Source organism: Corythoichthys intestinalis, chromosome 1, assembly GCF_030265065.1.
Source record: "Corythoichthys intestinalis isolate RoL2023-P3 chromosome 1, ASM3026506v1, whole genome shotgun sequence".
Classification (NCBI taxonomy): Eukaryota; Metazoa; Chordata; class Actinopteri; order Syngnathiformes; family Syngnathidae; genus Corythoichthys; species Corythoichthys intestinalis.
This window is the reverse complement of record NC_080395.1, coordinates 53,313,154-53,337,153: the sequence shown is the minus strand read 5'-3', so window position 1 is coordinate 53,337,153 and position 24,000 is coordinate 53,313,154. Positions and strand designations below refer to the sequence as shown.

The following is a 24,000-nucleotide window of genomic DNA, read 5'->3' as shown; positions in this document are numbered from 1 at the left end:
CTCTGTGTGTGGGTGTGTGGGGTGGGCGCATCTGTATACGCTCGCTTCCTGTTCTACGCTTTTTGCGCCAAAATTAAAGCATGCATCACAAAACAAAATTTGACATAAAAAAAAAACAACAACAACAACAAGACTCAGGCATCGTAAAGTTGAAATCGTGTAAGTTGGGTCCGTCGTAACACGAGGACTACGTGTAATAAATTTATGAGCTACGAATAGGTTGTTCTTAAATTACCAATCTTAGTAGGAATGTGGTTTGCATGCTCAACAAAAAATATCATTTAAAAGCGTACTGTAGTCAAGAAGCCATACAATCTTCTCTCAAGCATGCAGGAAATTTGTGCCCAACATAGGCATTTTACTAAAAAGGGAAACTATGATACTATAGCAACTGATGAGGAATGACTCAGTGCTGGTTAGAGCACAATAATAATTCTAATAATAATAATAATTCTAAAATGAGATAAATGAATATGTTAATGGCAACAGTAATTGTATTGGTAGTTTTTTTTTTTTTATAATGGTTTGCTTATTGAATTTCTGTTACGTGTGTTGGGATTGTAAGAAATCAACAATGTTTCAGCCATTTAGAAAAATCGTCAGTGTGATGGTCAAAAACATCACAGACAAAAGTAATACCAAAAGAGAAAAAGTTGCACAAGTACAAAAATTGGAGAAAGTTGGTGGAGTTTTTGTAACGTCAGAGCAGTTATTTAAGTCTGAATACTCCTGCCATTTTTCAGGCACACACGTGTGACACACTGGATTAAAGTGATGTCACTACAAACATTCTTTTAAAGTAACCTGCACTATACATAATATATTATATATACATACATACATATATATATATATATACTATATATATTAAGGGTGTAACGGTACATGTATTTGTATTGAACCGTTTCGGTACGTGGTCCTCGGTTCGGTACGCCCCCGTACCGAACGAGTTTTGTGACGTAATGTAAAGTGCTGTCAAATTTAGCGCGTTAACGGGCGGTAATTAATTTTTTGAATTAATCACGTTAAAATATTTGACGCATTTAACGCAAGCGCGGAATGCCCGCTCATGCTTCCCATAAACCCACTGTTGCGTCCCACGGACGGCTGCTAAGGGCGTAACATAAAACGAGCCACGCACACAAGTTGCAAGTGGACACAAATTTATTCACACAAGTAGAACTAGCAATGAACAAAATATACAAAATGCGGAAGAAGCTGGCTTCAGCGTAAGTCCAGGCTAAAACAACAAACAAAATGAAACTACACTTGAACCCCACCCGCTAAATAAACCCTGATCGTAAAAAAGAAAAAAACAATACAGCCACTACCCTGGCTTCAACACTAAACAAAACGGGTTGAACGAAAACGGCAGTTTACCTCTACTGCTGCGGTGCTCTTATTTACAGTGGTGAACAAAAACAATCCAATAACGAATGAACACAAAATACCTGACCGAAAAAGCGGGAGTGTAACAAAATAGCGATCAAATGCACAGGTGAATGAATGGCGAGCAAACAGCTGGCGAGGAGATACGCGGCACTTATGCTGTCAAATGCGAAGTTGCGAACTCTGAGTGTTGACTGTAAAATGACGAGCGGTCAGATGACTTTTGTTAACACTGCCTTTATTTGGTTAACAAGACTCAGGCACAATACAACACACACGCGGGTATGCAAGCTCAAACAATGGCCTAATAGTATTACCCAGAGCCGTATTACCATGTGTCGGATTAGCTGCCGTAAAGCAAGTGTCGTTTTTGCCGCAATTGTAAACAAAGCGCTGCATAATGGATACATGTCAGACAGCGTCTAGTTCGGGTGGCCCGTCAGCGGCGGTGACGTCGTCTGTCCGTCCGGTGTCAATCAGAGTACGCCACGTTGGGAGGGGAGGCAGCCGGGTGGCGGACGCGGCGATCAGATGACTGACAGTCTCAAAAAAGATAACAATTAAACGGCCAGGGCTGTTGCACCACTCAGAAGTGCAGTGAGCAGTGTGGGTAACGGTTAAATGTTAACATGGAAGATGGTTGGCCCTCTGGGTGGGGAATTCAAATTAAAAAAGAATATAGATGGAACAACTCTTCACTTCAGTGTTGCAACTGTTCAATTTTGCACATCAGATATTTATTTTAAAGAAAAAGTCTTAGCCAAAGTTATTTTTATTTTGTTTTTCAAAATATCTACATTTCAGAATATTGTATTTTCTATTTTTGAGCAGAATTCTAGCTTTGTTTAGGCTATTGTTCCTATTGTTGAAAGTACAAAAGTGTTTAATAAACAACTAGCACATTCTTACTGTACCGAAAATGAACCAAACCGTGACCTCAAAACCGAGGTACGTACCGAACCGAGATTTTTGTGTACGTTACACCCCTAATATATATATATATATATATATATATATATATATATATATATATATATATATATATATATATATATATATATATATACAGTGCCTTGCAAAAGTATTCGGTCCCCTTGAACCTTGCAACCTTTTGCCACATTTCAGGCTTCAAACATAAAGATATAAAATTTTAATTTTTTGTCAAGAATCAACAACAAGTGGGACACAATCGTGAAGTGGAACAAAATTTATTGGATAATTTAAATTTTTTTAACAAATAAAAAACTGAAAAGTGGGGCGTGCAATATTATTCGGCCCCCTTGCGTTAATACTTTGTAGCGCCACCTTTTGCTCCAATTACAGCTGCAAGTCGCTTGGGGTATGTTTCTATCAGTTTTGCACATCGAGAGACTGACATTCTTGCCCATTCTTCCTTGCAAAACAGCTCGAGCTCAGTGAGGTTGGATGGAGAGTGTTTGTGAACAGCAGTCTTCAGCTCTTTCCACAGATTCTCGATTGGATTCAGGTCTGGACTTTGACTTGGCCATTCTAACACCTGGATACGTTTATTTTTGAACCATTCCATTGTAGATTTGGCTTTATGTTTTGGATCATTGTCCTGTTGAAAGATAAATCTCCGTCCCAGTCTCAGGTCTTGTGCAGATACCAACAGGTTTTCTTCCAGAATGTTCCTGTATTTGGCTGCATCCATCTTCCCGTCAATTTTAACCATCTTCCCTGTCCCTGCTGAAGAAAAGCAGGCCCAAACCATGATGCCGCCACCACCATGTTTGACAGTGGGGATGGTGTGTTCAGGGTGATGAGCTGTGTTGCTTTTACGCCAAACATATCGTTTTGCATTGTGGCCAAAAAGTTCAATTTTGGTTTCATCTGACCAGAGCACCTTCTTCCACATGTTTGGTGTGTCTCCCAGGTGGCTTGTGGCAAACTTTAAACGAGACTTTTTATGGATATCTTTGAGAAATGGCTTTCTTCTTGCCACTCTTCCATAAAGGCCAGATTTGTGCAGTGTACGACTGATTGTTGTCCTATGGACAGACTCTCCCACCTCAGCTGTAGATCTCTGCAGTTCATCCAGAGTGATCATGGGCCTCTTGGCTGCATCTCTGATCAGTTTTCTCCTTGTTTGAGAAGAAAGTTTGGAAGGACGGCCGGGTCTTGGTAGATTTGCAGTGGTCTGATGCTCCTTCCATTTCAATATGATGGCTTGCACAGTGCTCCGTGAGATGTTTAAAGCTTGGGAAATCTTTTTGTATCCAAATCCGGCTTTAAACTTCTCCACAACAGTATCTCGGACCTGCCTGGTGTGTTCCTTGGTTTTCATAATGCTCTCTGCACTTTAAACAGAACCCTGAGACTATCACAGAGCAGGTGCATTTATACGGAGACTTGATTACACACAGTTGGATTCTATTTATCATCATCAGTCATTTAGGACAACATTGGATCATTCAGAGATCCTCACTGAACTTCTGGAGTGAGTTTGCTGCACTGAAAGTAAAGGGGCCGAATAATATTGCACGCCCCACTTTTCAGTTTTTTATTTGTTAAAAAAGTTTAAATTATCCAATAAATGTTGTTCCACTTCACAATTGTGTCCCACTTGTTGTTGATTCTTGACAAAAAAATTAAATTTCATATCTTCATGTTTGCAGCCTGAAATGTGGCGAAACGTTGCAAGATTCAAGGGGGCCGAATACTTTTGCAAGGCACTGTATATATATATATATATATATATATATATATATATATATATATATATATATATATATATATACACACATATACAGTATGTGTATATATATATATATATATATATACACACACACATATACAGTATGTGTATATACATATATAGTATATATAGAGTATATATATATATACCATATATATATACCATATATAAATATATATATATATATATATATATATATATTTTTTTTTTTTTTTTTTTTTTTTTTTTTTTTTTTAAATATACATATAGTTAGTATGAGATGTGGCATCTAGAAACTTTAAATTCTGAATTCTATGTCTTCTTTTACTTACATGGTTCGGATTACTCCAAAAATAAAAGCCAGTGAGTGTGCCGAGAGCTGCAAAGAAGGCCAAACATTGAATGTAAGACATTCCTGCGCTTGTGCCTCCATTCAATGGAGCACCTCCCACCAACCTTTTGCACCAAAAACAATAGTTTGCTAGAGCGGGTTTGTGTACCGTGAATGCAATACAACAAATCACAGATATAACATCCTTTTCTTAGAAATGAGCTGTAATGTAGTAATGGTAAAAGGAGACTCTAAAGAGGTAATGCACAATCGCTTTTCCATCACTGTGTACAGTATGAATATCCAGCTAAAATGAATCCCTTAGTAAAATAATATTTCGGAAAATTTTACTTTTTTTTAAAATCCTGCATCTTGTTGTTGAGTAGTCAAAGCCACAACGTATCATCTAAGCAAATTTAAATTTTTACAACTAAAACTGTGAAGTTTGAAAGCCAACTTTAACATTTCAATTGCAAAGAGACGCGTCTTTTGCCCAAACACGGCGCTGTCGCCTCCACAATCAGGGATTTTCGATGCCAATTTTTGGAGTTTTAAATTATTTTTCCACACCAAATGGAGGACTACAGAGATCAAACTCATCTAAGAACACTCCCAGAAACAAAGTACAAATGTGTAAAATTTCATCAAAATCCACCCAGCCATTTCAAAGTTCATAGGGAACGAACACACACATACACACAGACATTTTAAATATAAGTATAGATATAAATATAAGTTTTTTTCTGATTTACTGTAAGACAACTTAATCTCACCCTCGATTGAAAACGCCTTATCATGTGTCGCTATACTCGAAAGTGTCCTTTCTATTTTATCCATATGTGACGACCGTCAATCCTCCCCCCGTGTTTTATTCCAACACATTGTTAAGGACAACAATATGGCTAATGACTAGAAATCCGAGCAGTTATTGAACGCAACACGAGCAGCTATCCAACAGCGTCAACGAAACAGCCGTCGCTTCAAAACAAGTCGATGGACTATTTTGTTCGCCTTCGTGAAAACAAAGAGAAACAGGCAACTTTTTGGAGAAAAACTACAAAGGTAAATGAGAAAGCCCTCAAAGCCAATTGCCTTGTTGCTGAACTTGTTGCTAAATCCAAAAAGTCCTGCACTGTGACAGAGACATTAATACTACCTGCCTGCAGGGCCATTGTCTGCGAGATGCTCCGCCTTGATGCGGTTAAAGACATTGCTCAAGTCCCCGTCTGATAATTCTGAGCTTTTTCAAGCCTAAGTGCTATAAAAAAATAAATAAATAAAAACAGAGAAAGACTGATAGCTGTTGAAGAATAAGGATATCGATTTTGTGTTCATCTAAACAGCCTCAGGTTTAACACTGAGTAAGTATACATACTGAGAAATTATTTTATAATTAAATATACTGTACTGCAGGCCCCCAAACTACAGCCCGCGGGCCATATATGGCCCGCCTCCACATTTGGTCCGGCCCCCTTGATTTTTTTTTTTTTTTTCTCAATAGTGTTATCTATTTCCTGGCCTTTTTCTGTGAAGAACTCAGAGAGGGATATTTGATTATTACCTATTTAATTAATAGTGTTATTATGATATGATATGATATGATATGATATGATATGATATGATATGATATGATATGATATGATATGATATGATATGATATGATATGATATGATATGATATGATATGATATGATATGATATGATATGATATTTATTTTATTTACTTTTGTTCCGTTTTACATTTAGGCACTCCTGCAATCGTCACATTTTTCTGTTACAAACTGACCCTCATCAGAGAAGGAAAAAGTTATGTGGCCCTCACAGGAAAAAGTTTGGGGACCCCTGCTGTACAGAAAATGATTTTGGAACATTTTTTATTTGTGGTGTGCCGCGAGATTTTTTTCCAATGTAAAAACATGCCGTGACTTAAAAAAGGTTGAAAAACACTGCACTATACCGTCAACGTCATCCCCTTTATTCGAAAATCCATTGAGCCATTATTCGCGCTGCTTATCCTGACACACACACAAACAGTCACACCTACGGAGAATCTAGAGTGTTCGATCAGTGTAGCATACATGTGTTTGGAGTGAGGGATAAAATCCACACAGGAATAGGGAGAACATACAAAGTCCACACAGGAAGGCTGGAGGCTGAGGTTTGTACCCTTGATCTCAGAACTCTGGGGCAGACACGCTAACCAGTCAGCTAATGTGGCGCTAAATTGGAAAATCAATAAATACATATTTATTCTTCAACTGAAAAAGAACATTTCATATTAAAGCAGGGATTCCTGTACACATTCAATATTGTGGCGCACCGCCACAACAAAATAAAAGCCGCCACGCCATGCAAAAGAGATGTTTTATTTTTTTATTTATGTATTTATTTTTAAGGCCGTTTCAAACTAACGGCAGCCTAGAAGGGTTCAGCGGCAACCTATTCATTGTGTATTGTAATGTCCGTAACTATACATGGCCACCTTAAAAAGTGACGATCGGACGGGGAGCTGTAACGTCGAGGGAAGCGAGGAGGAGATAGCGGTCGCATGTCGCAGAAGCCCGCCGTTATTTTGTTATTCCTTTTCTTTATTACTGTTGCCACAATAAAGTGGCTAAGCCAATACAGACTCCTGTCCTTCTTCCCCATTACTGTATTATGGATCGGACCTTTTGGCGAAAGTGAGCGGTGGACGACCGGCTTGGACGGAAAGGCAAGTTTGAATGAATTTGCACCGAGCGGCGGGTCAGAGTGCCGCCGCGCTAATGTGTCAACAACGCATTCAATAGCAGAAAATGCAGGGCTATTACAGCGGACAGATATATGCAATCGCGGCTGACGAACCCTTGATAAATGCTCTTTTTTTCACGAGCTCTGGAACACTCGAAAAATGTCTCTCATACCTCTCCTTGCTAGAATAAATAGCACCTCCATATGTGTTTGCGTGGAAAAGTAGTTCACTAACAACAACCAGAAAAAAAACTATTCATCTTCTCACCGAAACTAGTAAAACTCTTTACACGGCAATTATAATTTCCCCCCTACACCTTGAAATGGCTCCATTACAATGACGTAGGTTTGGTCTCAAGATTGGTGGCGACGCTATAGACCCCACTCACCAACGTCACACAATGACGTGTCGCTGTATCCGGCCACCATATTGTCCGTCACTGTTTATCCGTATTCTCAATGGTTTCAATTTGTCTTGCAATTTATAGTGCAATTCAAGGAAGCCCCGGTGCTTTCAGACGCTGTAAACTCATTGGATGCATTGCATAAAAGGCGTTATGTAGAAAAGCTTCAGTCTAACTATTCGCCAGATCCATATTTCATGCCTAAATCAGTATTTTTCGACCCGCTGTCTTCGCCGTCTCTGCCTGACATCTGCTACCCTGATATCTGCAACTATCTTGTCCACAGAAACTCAGCCTATTCTCACGAGACTTTGAAAAACATTAAGAGCAGCATTCAAAGCAACATAACCCCGTGTGACCCTTTACTTCCAATTTTCTAAAATGGCGACAATCAATTTAAAAAAAAGTTGACTGCGATGGCCGACGCTTCAAGGATAGGTGGATATTGGACTATTTCTTCAATAAAATACGCAACAACTGTGTCTGCCTCATTTGCAAAGAGACAGTCGCTGTTTTCAAAGAGTTCGATGTGACGCGATATTACCAAACAAGACACGCTGACATGTACGACAACATTACAGGGAAGATACGCAGCGAGAAATTAAAGCAACTTGAAGCTAGTTTAATTTCATAGAAGCAGTATTTCGCAAGAGCCCGAGTGTCGAAAGAGAACGCCACAAAGGTGAGATTGTTGAAATTATGAATTTAAAAAAAATAATAATAAAGCAAATGTGACACACAGAAGGGCTTGCTAAAATTTGTTTAAATATATTGTTCTACGTAAATGAGCCAAGGTGGCCCCCCCACATTTTTACCACACCAAATCTGGCCCCCTTTGCAAAAAGTTTGGACACCCCTGTTTAACTGATGATCTGTAGAGGAGGCCAGCTTCTTTCACCTGTCACCAGCTAAATATTATTCAAAAAAATAATGATGGCGGAAGAAATAAACATCTTGAATTTGAAACTGTATGTTGTCGGCGATTAGCCTCGCAATGATCTTAATTGTGGTTGTCAGCCCAAAACCCTCTAAATATATATTAAATGCATCTTACCAGATATAAAATGACTACTACATAATCTGTGGTGATCATTTGGTGCCCAGTTTTCTCGTCGAATTGCAGCAGTCCATCTCGCTCTCCTCTCCGGGTCTCTCGGAATACGGTAGAACTTCAAGTCTCTCCGTCTATCTTCTCTGTTACTGCAACCAACCGCCACACACGCCTTCACCATTTTGATTATTAATTTTACCGAGCAGAAAAACACGCCATAATAGGAGGAATTTACGTAGCGGTAATTAGGGCTGTCCCAAACGACTAATTTCCTCCCGATTAGTCAGCCGACTATTTTTACGATTAGTCGACTAATCTAATTTTTTTTTTTTTTTTTTTTTAACTAATTTAATAATGAAATTTTTGTTAGAGCTTATTAATTCACAAAAAACATTTTGGAACACCTAAATTCTTTATTAATGTATAAATAAATAACATAAATATCAATAATAAATCACAAACAATGAGGTCAAATGCTGCTGGCATTAACTGGTGCAAAAAAAAAATGTAAAAGGAAACACTGTGACTTCACCTTTTTAACAGGAGTCAAAACAATTCTTACTCTTTTTGCGGTATGTCATTGTCTATATTGTTCTAAATGTTAAAATAAATTGCAATGTCCCGGACAATCACTTTCAGAATACTTTGTGTGAGTTCAGATGCTCTTTCCGGTGTGCATTCTGCATTTTTTGGGGAAGGAAAAAACTGTTCAACTTTTGTTTGTTTTAACCTGAAGATAACGAGAGGGCACACTGAAATATTACCACAATTATTTTGAATGAAAGGCACACATACCCACGGTAACAAAAATTAAGTATATAGTATTAATTTTATAGTATACTACTGTATGTAAATACATAATATATAATGTATATATTATCATTATATTATATATTATATTATAATTATTATTATATATAATATATATATAATATTAAATAACTAGTGTAATTAGTGCAGTCATGGATTACAGTAAGCAGGCCAGTGGTGTTTCCATATATATTTTTTATATTATGTACAGTGGGAAGAACAAGTATTTGATACACTGCCAACAGGAAAACCCATTGGCAGTGTATCAAATACTTGTTCTCCCCACTGTATATATAGGATATATGTATATATTTTCCCTAAGTGGGAGCTTCCATGATCCTAATAAAGTTAATAATAATTTTAAAAAATATATAATTATATTAATTATTTTATAAAATTAAAAATGTGTGTTGATATGACGCACATAAAGGCAACTTGTATTTAAAAAAACGTTAGAGAGTTGTATGGACTTACAATCCGCTAGCTTGTTGTTTCTTGTTGTCTTCGAAAATTATACTTGGGTGACGGCACTTCAAGTGTTCGTTTATAGCCGACGTGCTACCGTGGTATGCGAGCTCAGTTTAGCAAAGAGTACACACAGTGGCACCCTCCATATTTTCCTTGAAATAATTCCAGGCTCTGGTTATTCTGGTCCGCTTTTTTGGCTTTATGCCGCTTTCACGTGTAACCATCTCTGCCCTTTTTGGAAATTGGCGGTGTTTTCAACTCCTCACCGGCGATTCACTTGGGTCGTTGTCGTCAGTTGTCTGGGTTCGTCCGATTTCCTCCTTGGGAAGGCGGCGGCGTGCATAAAAACACCGAGAGGCGTCGGATGGCTCTTTAAGGATACTTTTATTGACCAAAACAAAAATGTGTTGGATGAAGCCACTCAACCGCACGCACTTTTCCAACTCGCCGATCTCGCTCCCTCTCTCTCGCTCGCTCGCTCGCTCGCCCACTTTCTTCCTCTTTGCTCAATCTGACAACGCCGGTCACATTGAAATAACAACGGTCCCCTTGGGGGTGCCAGTAACAACCGCTTGTATCCCAGGCGCCCGCCATTCTAAACTAAATCCGCATGTAAATTTTTTTTAACCCGTCATTACCCGTCGACGGTATGTTTTGCCCGTCGACGCATTTACGTCATCGATGACGTCGACAACGTCGACTAGTCGGGACAGCTCTAGCGGTAATGCGTAAACACGACGAGCTGACGGACAATATGGCGCGGAGGTGTGGTTGTGACGTCATGTGAGTGGGGTCTATAACAGCATAACCTGCATGTACACTTTTTGCTGGGAACAGAACATTAATAAAACCAAACTGTTTAGGTGAACAGGGATCAGGGCTTAATTTCTCACCAATATCAACCTAATTAATTGATAGGCAAAATGATCAATGCAAAAATAAATCTGTATTGATTTGTACTAACTTTCACACTGCAAATTTATAACGTTTCAATCTGATGATTTTTCTTAAATCTATTCATATAATTTTTTCCATCTTGTTTAGAAAGACTAGTTAACAGATTAAATGGTCAGATTATTCAATTTACTTCAGGTAAATATTACCATTTGTTCTTATTAAGCCCATACATCTAAAGGTTGGTCATTTTTCACCAAAATTAAGGGGGAAAATGATTTTAAATAATGTTTTGAACAATATCACTTCTTGAAAGAACATTTCTGATGAAAAAAAACTTTTTTTAAGATGAAATATATTCACTTTTTGCTTAAAATTAGAGTGTTAAGATTATTTTGAGATAGCTGTTTTTTGTTTTTTTTTTATTTCAAGAAATCTGAGTAAAATTTACCTGAAGGACTGGCAGATAATTTCACTTATTTCGAGTAGATTTACACTGAAAACAAGGGAATTTAACTAGTCATCAGCCCATCAAACGTGTGTTTGAGGGGGAAAAAATGGTGTCATTGTAAGTCTGAACATAATGAAAGTAATTCACTTAATAATGGTAGGGTCAGTTCTATCCTTACAAAATATGTGAAGACAATCTAAATGACCTCTATTACTGAACTCATTATATAATGCAAATAAGGTTACCTAAAAGTTGATGAGGACAATTTGAGCACCCTGAAGAGTTCCTAGTTTATGTTCCTAACGTCCCTATGCAAACCTACACCAAGGACTAGTATTGTTGTGTTAATGTAGTACATTAAGGACTACGAGATGTAAGTAGTACTATTGCTACGAGAAAAAAAAGACGTATTATTACGTAGGGTAATGTAGCTGTAATCAGCTACGCATTTTACGTACATGTACCGTAGCTGAGAGCTACGACATTAGCTTGGCTAATGAAATATTTCAAATAGATCTTTGTTATGGTTCTTCTTGGGTAACAAAATGTGAAAAAAAAATTAATTTGTCATGATATGACGCAATTTTGCCATGGCACGACATGGTGAGGCAGTCCGACTCCGATGCAGCCCTCCACCGCAGCTTCAAAAAATCCTAGGGGAAACCCTGTTTGGTACATGAAAAGCTCCATGATGACGTTCAAGACCATTATTGGTACAGATATCCCCCTTTGTTTATTTCCACCAGGAAAAAAATAAATAAATATTTAAACTCATATTTTTAAAATGTTATGCAGGTTCACTGCCATCAAATGAAATAGGAGGGATTTTGTTGTGTGTGGGTGGAGGGGCAGATCCTCTCTTTCTTCTGGCTCTAAGAACAGACAGCCAATAGTCCTGTTGTAGGTGGTACTGTCTAAGCCATGGGTGATCCGTTAAAGAGTTTCTACAAGTGCAACTCAGATAACAGACCTGACACCCACACAAAGGATACAAAAAGGTCAAACTGACAACTTCATAATAGCATTCTTTTAATCCAGTGGTCCCCAGGATTGCAACAGCTGACTCCCAGTGGTTTATGACTAACTTTTGTTTGAACACTGCCTGGCAAGGAGCTGAGTTTGAAGAGTACGGTTGCCACGGATAAAAGGCAAACCTTCACCTGATGGAGAAAAAGGGTCTTTCCTGAAGCCTGGCTCAGCTAGGCATATGTGTGCATGCGCGTGGGTGTGTGTGTGCGTGTGTACTGTTAAGAAACCTTAGAACCACAATATGAAACAATCCATTTTGGGAGATTTTCAGACAGAAGACGAAAAGATATCAAGTAATGTGCTACGAAGCTCAAAGGCCATCTAGTGTTTTGTCACAATCCTAGTTGCCCAGATACATGTTTTATAGTGGAAGGTGACTTGAAATGCAATGACCAAATGAGAGAATTACTTTTGGCTCCTATGGAAACAATTTGGCTGTTTCAGGAGGAAACTCTTTGATTAGTTTTTACATTTTAACTTGTACTGTACGTATTTGTGCACCTGGAAGTTCAGCTACGTTGTTTGCCAACAGCAGCGCTTTCTTTGCTCAAATTGGTATTCAGACAACTGAACTGGCGTTTTTTATCAAGTCTTATAATTTCTTTTGACTGAACGTATACGCCATCAGCTGTGTCATATGAAGACAATTACAATTGTAGGCTTTTCTGAACAAATATATACATTTGCTTTACATCCCCACCTGCTTTTGTCTGAAAACTCCTCCGGTCTGTGCATAAACCCCTGCTCATTGCTATTTTTCTCATTCCGGTTCAGTCTGCCAATCAACTTATAAATAAGGGTTTTGACTTGCTCCATGTCCTTTTACAGCAAACAATGATGACAAGGAAAGTGGATAAAACATCTTGTCAATTATTCTCTCTGCATTTGACCTCATTCTGAAATTATGTCAGTCGAAGTGGGAAAAGTTTCCAGAGATCGAGAACAAAAACAAAGTTATTCATGAATAAATAGTGCTTCAATCACATCAATTCAGCAGCAACGAGCTCTTCCTAGTTGGTAAAGGCAAATTAAATAGTGAACTTGCATTTCTTTTTTGTTCACATATGGGCAGAAAAAAACAGCTTTTTCCTCGCTTTGTTAAAACAGCCATATGTAAGAATTGCACTTAAATTATTCATTAAATGGCACTAATATTTCAATTGTCATTAAAGAATCACTTTTGGGGGGAAATACCTTAATGGTTCTTAATGGTTAAACTGAGATTTTCCCCATTTTAAAAGTCGATACTCAGTACGTCTTCGCTTTTACTGTTTTGATTCTGTGTTTACAATGGATGCCCCACCCTCCACCAATCAGCCAATTACGAGGTCAATTCTTTGTCTTTTTCCAGGTTGCCACAGCTCTGTAGGCTGTTGGCTGGGTAAACTAAAGTTGCACTTTCACAGTCAGAATTAACCATGTTTTCCACCAATAAAACAAACAAACTTATTTAATTTTATGTATGTAATAGACATAGGTTGGAGACTACACATGAGCCAATTACCGGTTTCAAGGTATACCGGGAAAATTTTCCGTCATACTGTCCCAACGGCATTAGCTATTTTTTATGTCCAGAAAATGCAGGGAGAAATCCCTCGCTTGCAGCTGTAAGGCTCAACCTTCCCCCACCAGTGTTTGCTCAGTGTCAGTGAGTCACTTGTGCTACATGATGGCTGGAGGAGGTGAAACCCCTGAACTTTTTCCTCCATCCAAGGAAACGAAATCGCTGGCGTGGGAATACTTGGCTACAGAAAAGTGACAGATGGCCGTGGCTTAGAGGAGGAGAGCCAACCAACATTTAAAACATGTTTGCGGAGTGTGGCTGCCGAGGAGGCAATACCTCCTATATGATTTTGCATTTATACAAAACTAAAGGTAAGTAAACACTGTCATGAACTTTTCCCACCAGCTACGAGAGTTAACTCCAGCGTGTTTAGTGTGTCTAGCGGTGGCAAAACATGGTGTTTTTATCTCTCTGGCAACTACCTGTGGGAAGATAGAAAGTGTGTGAATAATGTTAACATGATACGAGTCATACATACATGCTTTTTATGCTTTTTATCAATTATTTTTGTTCTGATCGTAATAATGTTGAACATTGGCTGTGGGTTTAGGCTCACCTAAAAGACAGCATTTATTCAAATTATATTTAGAATATTTTGTAATTTTTTTAAATGTATTTTAACTTGACATTATACTTGTGTTCCAATTTGCTAATTTGTTTTGAAAATCCTGTTCAATGGAAAAAAGGTTTTTTTGGTTTTTAACCCAGATATCTCAAGTAAACACAATTTAGAGCTGTAATTGCAATACCGTGATATCGTGAAACTGATATTTTGGCTTAAGGTTGTCATACCATCATAATATCATACTGGTACATGCCTAGTGGAGACTACTTACAATGTATGTTCACATGATCATTGCTAACGTTAATGTGCAGTTTGTTGGTAATGTTAAATTGTGTTATACTTCTATAGCGCTTTTCCACCTTTCAAGGCCCTCAAAGCGCTTTACACTACATCACCATCCACCTACTGGTGACGCAGCACCAGGAGCAACGTAGGGTTCAGTATCTTGCTCAAAGATACTTAGACGAGTTCATCCGGGCAGAGAATCGAACCCACTACCTCTGGGTTGGGGGACAACTACTCTACCACTGAGCCACGCCCTGTTTGCCTCTCTTTTTTCTGACTGAAATGCAACAGCAGCAGCAGCTTGATTCTCCATTGCAAAGCGCTTATCTGGCAACCCAAAAGGGATGTTGTACGCATCAATTTGAGAAGGGTCCAGCTGTGCCCGCAGTACATGCCTTCTGCATCTCTTGCCTTCCGTGCCCGTTTTCAAAGAGTACCGGTAATGAGATCAAGCTTCGTCATACGACTTCCGCTCTCCCTGCTTTCAACAACTCTAACCCTTACCCTAACCCTAAACTCTAACCCGTTTTCCACATTATGGGACGCGGAAGACACCAAAATGGGGCGTGTAAGAAGGAGCGTGGAAGGCAAGCACCTACTTGCAATATTGAAGTTTTAGAAGTATGTTCAAAGCCTTCATGTTTTGTCGATATTTGACATTTGTACTTTTAATAAGTGTCCAGTGCAGTTTAAACAAAATGTCACAGTAACTCTGTGGAAAACACCATTTGTATAAAATTTTCTCTTCCCTTCATGGTAATTTTCTGAATGTTTCGCATATTTAACTTCCCCACGGAAGTAGTTATTCTCTCCTCTGCCTAAGCCATCTCTTTTCTCATCTTGCGCTACACGGTCTGTGCACAGTCAGTGATTACCGTCTGAAATGCAGACATGACTGGCTGAGATCACATGGGATGGCTTAACTCCCATGTAATTGGTCTGTTTTGTCACAGCCATAAAGTCTATATTGGCTTCGCCGCTTGAAATAGAAGCACCCTGATAGGCTACGAATCATAACTTTCCTAGGATGTAGGTGTAAGTCCATATGGGCCAGTTTCTAGGTCTGGACTGAGACCACATTCCACCAGTTAGCTTTAAATGCTGTGGCTGCTGAGTGTATTTGATAGTGAGGGACTACCACCATCTTACGTGATGACTGCTGTTTGTTTTCTTGTAGGAAATTTCTATATGATGGGGTGGGCAAAATTAGTGCATGCTGACAAGTCAGTGATGTGTTAGCTGCCTGTGCAGTGCAAGACGGTTGAAGTTGGACACAATGCAGGTAAGGCCTCCTGAGGCTATTTAAGCAGCAGACACCCTGTCTGATCTCTGCACAGGAGCATACTGGTGGTTGTGGAAGGAGGACAGATGCTGGGGTTTACTTTGACAAGAAGCCTCATGGTACACACATTCACACTGACACTCTGTTTTCAAAGCACTGACATCATGTGCGTTTAACACCTCAAAATACCACAGTGGGGATTGCTGTCTGACGAGCTGAGTTGTCTTACCTTGAAAAGCGGCCACGTTGCGTGAGATAAGAAACTTTAGGCTGGAGCTAGATGTCTGAAGGAGGTTTTCTATGTCCCTCCGTGCCGCTATCTGGTATCTCTCCTCCATCTTTTTGGTGCAGCAACTCTGACTTTTAGACCTGCACACTTGAAGGTCTAAGCCTGGAAGTTTCATCAAAAACAGATATATCAGGACCAAACTTTAAAGAACATATACAGTGATCCCTCGTTTTTCACGGTTAATAGGGACCGCCCATTGTTAATCGAAGACTGTATAACTTTACCCATGCATTGGTGTTAATGTGTGCGTACTGTGAATGGTTGACATCTCCCGCAAAAGCAAACAAGCAGCCATTCATACGCATATCACATTCACAGCAATTCGGATTTCTCAATCAATCCAATGTGCATGTTTTGGAAATGAAAAAGGAAGCTAGTGTACTCAGCGAAAACCCACACAAGCACAGGGATACGTAATCTACACAGGAAGGCTATTCTATTAAATTCATTTTTCAAATTCAAACTCATAACTCTGACTCTGGTGTTGTACCTGAACTAGTTCAACTAAAGTTAAACTAGTTCTTATTTTTGGCGAACGTGAACTGAAAGTTGTGTAAAGTATTTTGGTTTCGTGAAAATTTTTGTGAACTACAGTATTGGTGAAGATGAGCGAACAGTCGTCATGCAAAAGTGCCAGGTTTCCTTACACCACATAGCAAAAACATTGAACACACTGTGAACAAGTCATTATTTATAGTCGGATAAACATCAGCCATCGGCCGCGCAGCACATGTCATCGAAATTGGTGGAAAAACAACAAAGAAGAGCGATTATGCACTTTTGATTACTTAATTTCAATAATTTAAAAAGAATTCACCTGCAGTGAATTTTGCTGTTCAGCTCTAAGTTAGACAACAACAAATGATGATAAAAAAAAAAGTAGTATGAACAAGTGGACACATATTTAAAATTTAGATTATGGCAAACTAAATTCACCAGCAAAATTTATATGTTATAGTGCATTCTCAATTCATCGTAAAATCCCTAAATCAGGGGTCCCCAAACTTTTTCCTGTGAGGGCCACATAACCTTTCCCTTCTCTGATGAGGGGCCGGGGTCAGTTTGTAACAGAAAAGGTGTGACGATTGCAGGAGTGCCTAAATGTAAAAATGTATTGTTTTTCAGAAAGCCACAATCAAATAATGCTTTCTGGATTCTTCACGGAATTAAAGTAAAAAAAAATAAAAATTATAATATAATATAATATAATATAATATAATATAATATAATATAGTAATAAATAATAATAACACTTAATTAAATAGATAATAACCAAATAACCCCCTCTGTGTTCTTCACAGAAAAAAGCTAGGAAATAAATAACACTATTGAAAAAAAAATATATATATATATTTTTTTTTTTTTTTTTTTGTCCACCAAATGTGGCTGCGGGCCGTAGTTTGGGGACCCCTGCCCTAAATGCTTTTAAACTGTATACAGTCTGTGTGTAAAATTGTATCTCTTTCATCAGATAACTTTGAGAAATGAGAAATGTGACAACAAGGAAAACAACTAAACCTCTGTTTTTTTTTTGTTTGTTTGTTTTTTTTTTGTTTTTGTTTTTTTTTGTTTTCTATAGAAATATACAATTGGTAAAAGCTTGACTGGAGAAACAAACCCAAACCTCAAGATTTTATTATATGTGTACAGTGTATGTGACATCATGGGAGACATTTCAGATTTTTGACTGCGATCAAATGTAAACAATCTGCACCCACTCAAGACACCTTGACATCTTGAAAGTGACCCGAAGCTCTCTTTGGGCATGTTACAACAGGGTGAAGTGAGATTTGTCCTAAGACACCGTCAGCTCCAAGTGAGGCTCATCAAGATGAGATGGCATGTCTGGAGGAATTTGAACTCTTCAACAACAACATGAAAATGCTTACTCGTGTTGTTTGTTTTATCTAGTCCTATGAAAAGATATGCTTACTTAGAACAACACAAACACGTGCTGGAAACTATGGGGGAAAGTTTTTTTGCCTGTATTGTGAACTTTAATTTGGTAACAAGCTTTACACATAAATTCTTGAAATTGATGGGACCAGGGGCGTCACTAGGTTTTAAGAACAGGGGTTGCTTAGCCCGCAGGAGATGACCAGAATGTAAGTGAACGTAGCGTGCAAGCACAAAACTTCACAAACAGCTAACAAGGACGTAAAATTTATTCATTATTATTGTTGTTGTTGTTTCAGTCTATATTTTAATACAGTGGAACAACAGGAAAAATGGCTACAATTGCAAGTTACCTGGTAGATGGAAGCATAAAATAATACCATCTGTTTTAAGGGTGGCAAAATGGTCGATCACACTGCTCTGATTCCTACAGGTCAATTAAGGTGGTTGAGTGATTATTATTAGTGTATTATTATGACTATCCACTGATGATAATCGTATGTGAATGAGCTCAGCTCCTGTACTCATCCATACGTAAAGTGAGAAACACAGCTGATACTCCAGAAGGAAGTCCCCCAAAGATAGTGGTAAAAAGAGTGCACACTTACAGTAACTCTATAAACAACCAGGTTGATCACGAAACAACAAAGACGTGCGCAGACATGGTACTTTCTGCTGTTAAACTGGGGCTGGAGCTAACTGTTACTACCAGCAGTGAAAAATACTCTTTCTTGGAAAACATTGGAAAACATTCTTATGTCCATCCTTCATCTACACGCTCTGCTCTATCCAGACAGCTGTCAAAATCAGACAACTCCCCTTTCATTCAACCAAATTGTAGAATCTTGTCCCTTCACATCCTCAGTAACGGTGTTGCAAAGATGGGAAAAGTAATTAATTGGATTACTCACTACTGGGAAAAAACTGAGAATATTTTAGGGGGGCTCCCCCCCCCCAAAAAAAATAATTTCCCAGATGCCACTGGATGGAACTTATTTTTCACAATCTCACCTAAATTCATCAATAATTATGTGCATTTCCTATCTGATTTTTGGTGGTGTTAGGAAAATCATGTTTGAACAGGTGTAATTTAACTTGCTACATCAAAAGATCATAGCAGCATCCGCAGAAATTCCCTAAATAGTTCTTGATACTGTGTTTTAGGGCTTTTTCTATACTTTATGTAGTGTTACCACGGCTACAGCAGTGGAGGGGAAATGTTCTGAAGTTTGGAAGGAGACAGTTGTTAGTTAAGTTAGTCCACCCAAAAAAAAACAAAAAAACATCACAATCTAACCTTGGGGGGCTTACACTGTATACAGTTCAAAAAAATGTATATTACTTTTAAATTCCTTTGTCTGATTATTTACATTACTTTCAGTTGGCGTGGCTAAAACGTTCTATTATTTTCGATCAAAAAAGCAGGTCCAAATAAAATAAACAAAAACGTTTCAACATAAACTATGAGTGTATGCTCAAAGAACGAATATATATTTTTCATTCATTCACACTGATATAAGCAGCATAACTAATTTACTAGACACAAATACCTGAAGAATGAGCTTAAAAGCGCCCTAACACAAACAGCGTTTCAAATCAGAAAATGGCATGTTGACAATAATGTTGTGAATACGACTTTGCAAGTAGTGTAAAAAGAACTAAATTTTTATTTAAAAATAATAATGATAATAATAATAATAATAACATCGTATTGCGTTCAGAAGACTTGTGACCGTCAAAAGACATTTGCTGAGGCCATCAATCTCTGACATACCTGGTCTGGGACTCAAAGGCAGCAACTGGTTCGGTCCAATTTGTCTGAGCTGAAAAACTTTGCGAACATCGTCGCATTTGTGCGTGTTTCCAAAGCAAACGACGCATAAATACGCCAGCAAAAAAGTGTAGCTCGTCCACATCGTAGAGTACTTGGAGAAGAACGGGTGAAATCGGGTGCCTCTACCAAAATCCGTCAGGAGGTGTAGGGTTCCGTTCGGGTCAGCTCCGACTACATCGCAGCTCCTCGGGTGTAATGTCAACGACGCGAAAAATAGTTGACATCCAGTAACGGACTCAAAGTTGCACCGGTGCGAGTGGCGTGTATCCAAAAAGCATGCTGTACAAGTTGGCAGAGGGTGTTCCTATTTTTTTTTTTTTTTACCTGTTCTACTCCGCTCAGTGGCAGCCTATAGCACGAGGTCACCATCTACTGGATAAAAAATGCACCTACACTTTTTTTTTTTTTTAACAAAACAGGTTGCATAATAAGCATCACAAGATCTTTTAGGTCATTGTCTGCCATTGACAATGACAGACGTCCAACACATTTAAAGTGAGAGAACAGCTAGTCTTTCAGCGCTATTGATGGCGCTAGACGTCCGATCAATTATGACTGGGAGAGGTGGCAGTGAATGATAAGCATCAACTCTCACAACCAAAATGGATTAAAGGCCTAGCACCATCAATGGCAGCCAATGAGTAAATGTTTTTAAAGTGCATTTGTAATGCAGATGGTTATTGTAACGCTACTGTTCACTTATTACTTTCCGTATTTTTTGGACTATAAGTCGCAGTTTTTTCATAGTTTGCCTGGGGGTGCAATTTACACTTTGGAGCAAGTTATGTGTGAAATTATTAACACATTATATCATTTCACGTGTTATTTTGGTGTTTTGGAGTGACGCTGATGGTTTGGTAAACTTGTTAGCATGTTCTTTATGCTATAGTTATCTGAATAACTCTTAATAGCTGTTGCATTAACATACCGGCCACGTTTGCATTTCGTTGTTCATGCATCATGTAACATTATTATACTGTACACTTCAGCATGTTGTTCTCTATTTTATTTTCATTCTAAGTGGATTTCGAGTAAATTTCCCCCAAAAATGCGACTTACACTCCAGAGCGACTTGTTTTTTTCCCTCTTCGTTGAGCATTTTATGGCTAGTGCGACTTCTACTCGGGTGCGAGTTAGTCCGAAAAATATGGTAAATGTTTAGCAATGTTTTTAGCCCATCATTTATATGCTAAAATTGATTCAAGAGTAAAATCTGATGAAACTCATGTAGGACGAGTAAGCTACCTTCAGCGGTATATAATCACGCGCACAAAACAACTAGTTTAATTGTTTTTATTCACATAACCTCAATTACAAAACATCAGATCAACAGTACAAGTTCCAGTGCCACAACATTACATGTCTTTGGGGGTCACAGTTGGGGGTCTGGCTGTCCGACCATACCATCATTCCTATACAGGCCGGGACAAGTGCAATACCTCAAAATATACAGTGTTGCTACTAATCCCCACCTGCACAAGAAGGGACACTTTCGCAAAGTTAAAGTAGACAAATAATGACGTTAATATGTAGCCAACTAGCGATATGTCATCAACGTAGTCAGTTTTGCATGGATTTGCACAGCAAAGCCCACATAAAGCTGAATGCAAACCAGCAAAACTGATCAAGTGATGATAAGCATAATTTAGGATTAGTGGAAACGCAATATTCCAAATGAGGGTTTTAGTTAGAAATACTTCAAGTGCCTACATTGCAGTAGATAGAAGAGTACTACCTGCACTATAAGCACTTTAGTACTGCTGAACCTGTGGAACTCTGATGAGACCAAGAAAATACTTGTACAGTTGCGCTTGGCACAATAAAGCATTTAATGAGAATTCAGATTACGGGGATGCCACTTTCAAAAACCAAAAATCCAAACAGGTGGAGAGCAAGCAGGCCACCATCAGTTTTGCATAGATTTGCACAACTCATCTATTCTTGTAGTGCAACTATGCAAAACTAGCAGAGAACTGCGAGACATTAGAGCCCAATTAGAAATTAGGATTGGTCTGGTGGCGCATATACAGCCCCTTATGCCAGAAGGAGCACTTAGGGCAGTAGGTGCTAGTCTATTTCACTATCTGCACTAGATGCACCTTAGCACAAAGACAGTTCTGCAAAAGACATGCGGGATGAGGGTGACTGCACACATGTGTCTGCATATTGCTTTAAGTGCCTCCACTGCAGTAGGTATTGCAAAGAACTACCTGCACTGTAAGCACTTTGACAATACACAGACTGACCATAGCGTTAGTCCAAACTACTCCGAACTGTGCTCGTGGTTGTGTTGCTTCCATTCCTGAGTGGACCTGCAGGGAAAACAGAAGAGAACACCACGTGATGAACGGTACTGCAACAGGTACAAATTAAATGTGCGTGCACTGCAAGAGAATTTCTTAATCCAAGTTATTAATTCTTTCAGTGCAACTGATGATCATAGACGTCCAGTCACTTGACTGGTTTCATCCTTCTGTTGTGCCTTTAAAATAGTTACTACGTATATCCAATCCATTTGAATTGGGAGGGCTGGCAACAAATCATTGCTAGTCCTTCCATTTTAAAATGATTTGGACGTCTATCACCGTCAATGGCTGCCAGCGAGTTAAACATAACGACGATTATGATACGCAAGCGTATTATTTGAGTGAATGCTCTGCGAGTCCCGTTTTTGCTCTACGGGAGCGCGTGCGCGGGGAGTGCTGTTTACCCCTCCCCCACCGTCGTTAACATGGCGCCGAGAAGTGCGCCAACCTTAGCGTAAATAGCTCTGAGCCGAAGCCACCTGAACGTACCTCTAGCACCGTGATCGTGTGTTGTCTATATCGGTGTGTTTGGCGCGCGTGCTGGGCGTTCGAACCCCTTTTCAACACAAAACCCCGCAGTCAGTGCAAAGAAGGGGCAGAGAGGAGTAGCTTAGCCACGGCTAACTGGTGTTAGCACCATGAAAACATGGCCAAAACGTGCCGCTCGAACCTTGCGTGGAGTGTCTTTTAATTACATCTACCTAACCTGAGGTGGGACGGGCGTAACCTTGTTGTTGAAAGCAAACAATTGACGTTGTACAAGTCGGGCTTTGGCTATATTACGAAATGTAATGGTACAAGTTAGCTCTAGCTACCCCAACAACAAACACGCCCATTTAATTAATAAAGTTTTTATTCCTTTTCGCAACAGTCATGAATGTGTACCACTATAGATTGCGTGTTTCGTTGTGTAGGGTTTGACTTGAAACGGGTTAAGTTCACTATAAGGTTAAGCAAGTTGAGGCTGCTAAGCTAGTTAGCTCAAGCGTGCGGCCTAAGCGTGCCCCATGTGCTACTGCTTTGTTCTGGGGGCACTTTAACTCACACACCACTGCACTCGAAATTGGCCGGCCAATTCGCCGCGTTTTCTCGAGTTGCTTGAAAAAGTACTAGGCAGTCGTCCTCGTATGAAACTCAAATCCACCATGCCATGTGCAGTTTGAAGTAGTTGCGAAAGCGCAGCGACCTACGCTCGGGACGGCTTTTCAAATCTCCCTCATTCCCTCAATGGTGGAAGCTGAGGGGGCTGCCATGCGCCTCATGTTACACTGTTTTCGTCGCCAAAACATAATTTGCGCCAAACGGGTTGCTTTTTTTCAACCACCGTGGCGCTAAAACGCGTACAGTAAACCCCAGATGCCAAGGTATAACAATTCCCTTCAAAACACAAAGACTTGAAAACAGCCCAAAGCGGACTTCCTTGCTGATAAACACGCGCTCGACAGACACTCACCAGCCGAAATCCACCATCTTCGCTACTTGCTCGGAGTGGCGTGCACTCCGCCGCCGCCGACAAAAGCGGTATAAAGACGCAACAATTCGCAAAACTTTTGGACCCGCGGCGGAAAAGCGAAGGACTAGACGTGACTCGCGCTGATTGCGAGTCAATGTGTGGTCCCGATGCGCCGCTTGAACAAGACTGCTGGCTTAGGAAAGTGGCGCGAAGGCGACCAGTGGGTAACCATGTGGGTGAATGAAGGGCGGCTCCCACTGAACGTAAATATGTAG

General features: G+C 39.3%; 1 protein-coding gene across 2 annotated transcripts in view; it reads right to left on the bottom strand.

Annotated features, from left to right (window-relative positions):
• Nucleotides 1-20,248, bottom strand: part of gpc5a (glypican 5a) — a 206,854-nt gene extending 186,606 nt beyond the window's left edge. For both annotated transcript variants that reach the window (XM_057831213.1, XM_057831224.1), the window contains exons 1-2: nt 19,907-20,248; nt 16,177-16,338 (exon numbers count right to left, since the gene is read on the bottom strand). In XM_057831213.1, coding sequence (XP_057687196.1) covers nt 16,177-16,338; nt 19,907-20,048 — 304 coding nt within the window. In that variant the 5' untranslated portion in view covers nt 20,049-20,248. The remainder of the gene's footprint in view (nt 1-16,176; nt 16,339-19,906) is intronic.
• Between the last annotated feature and the right edge of the window lie 3,752 nt (nt 20,249-24,000).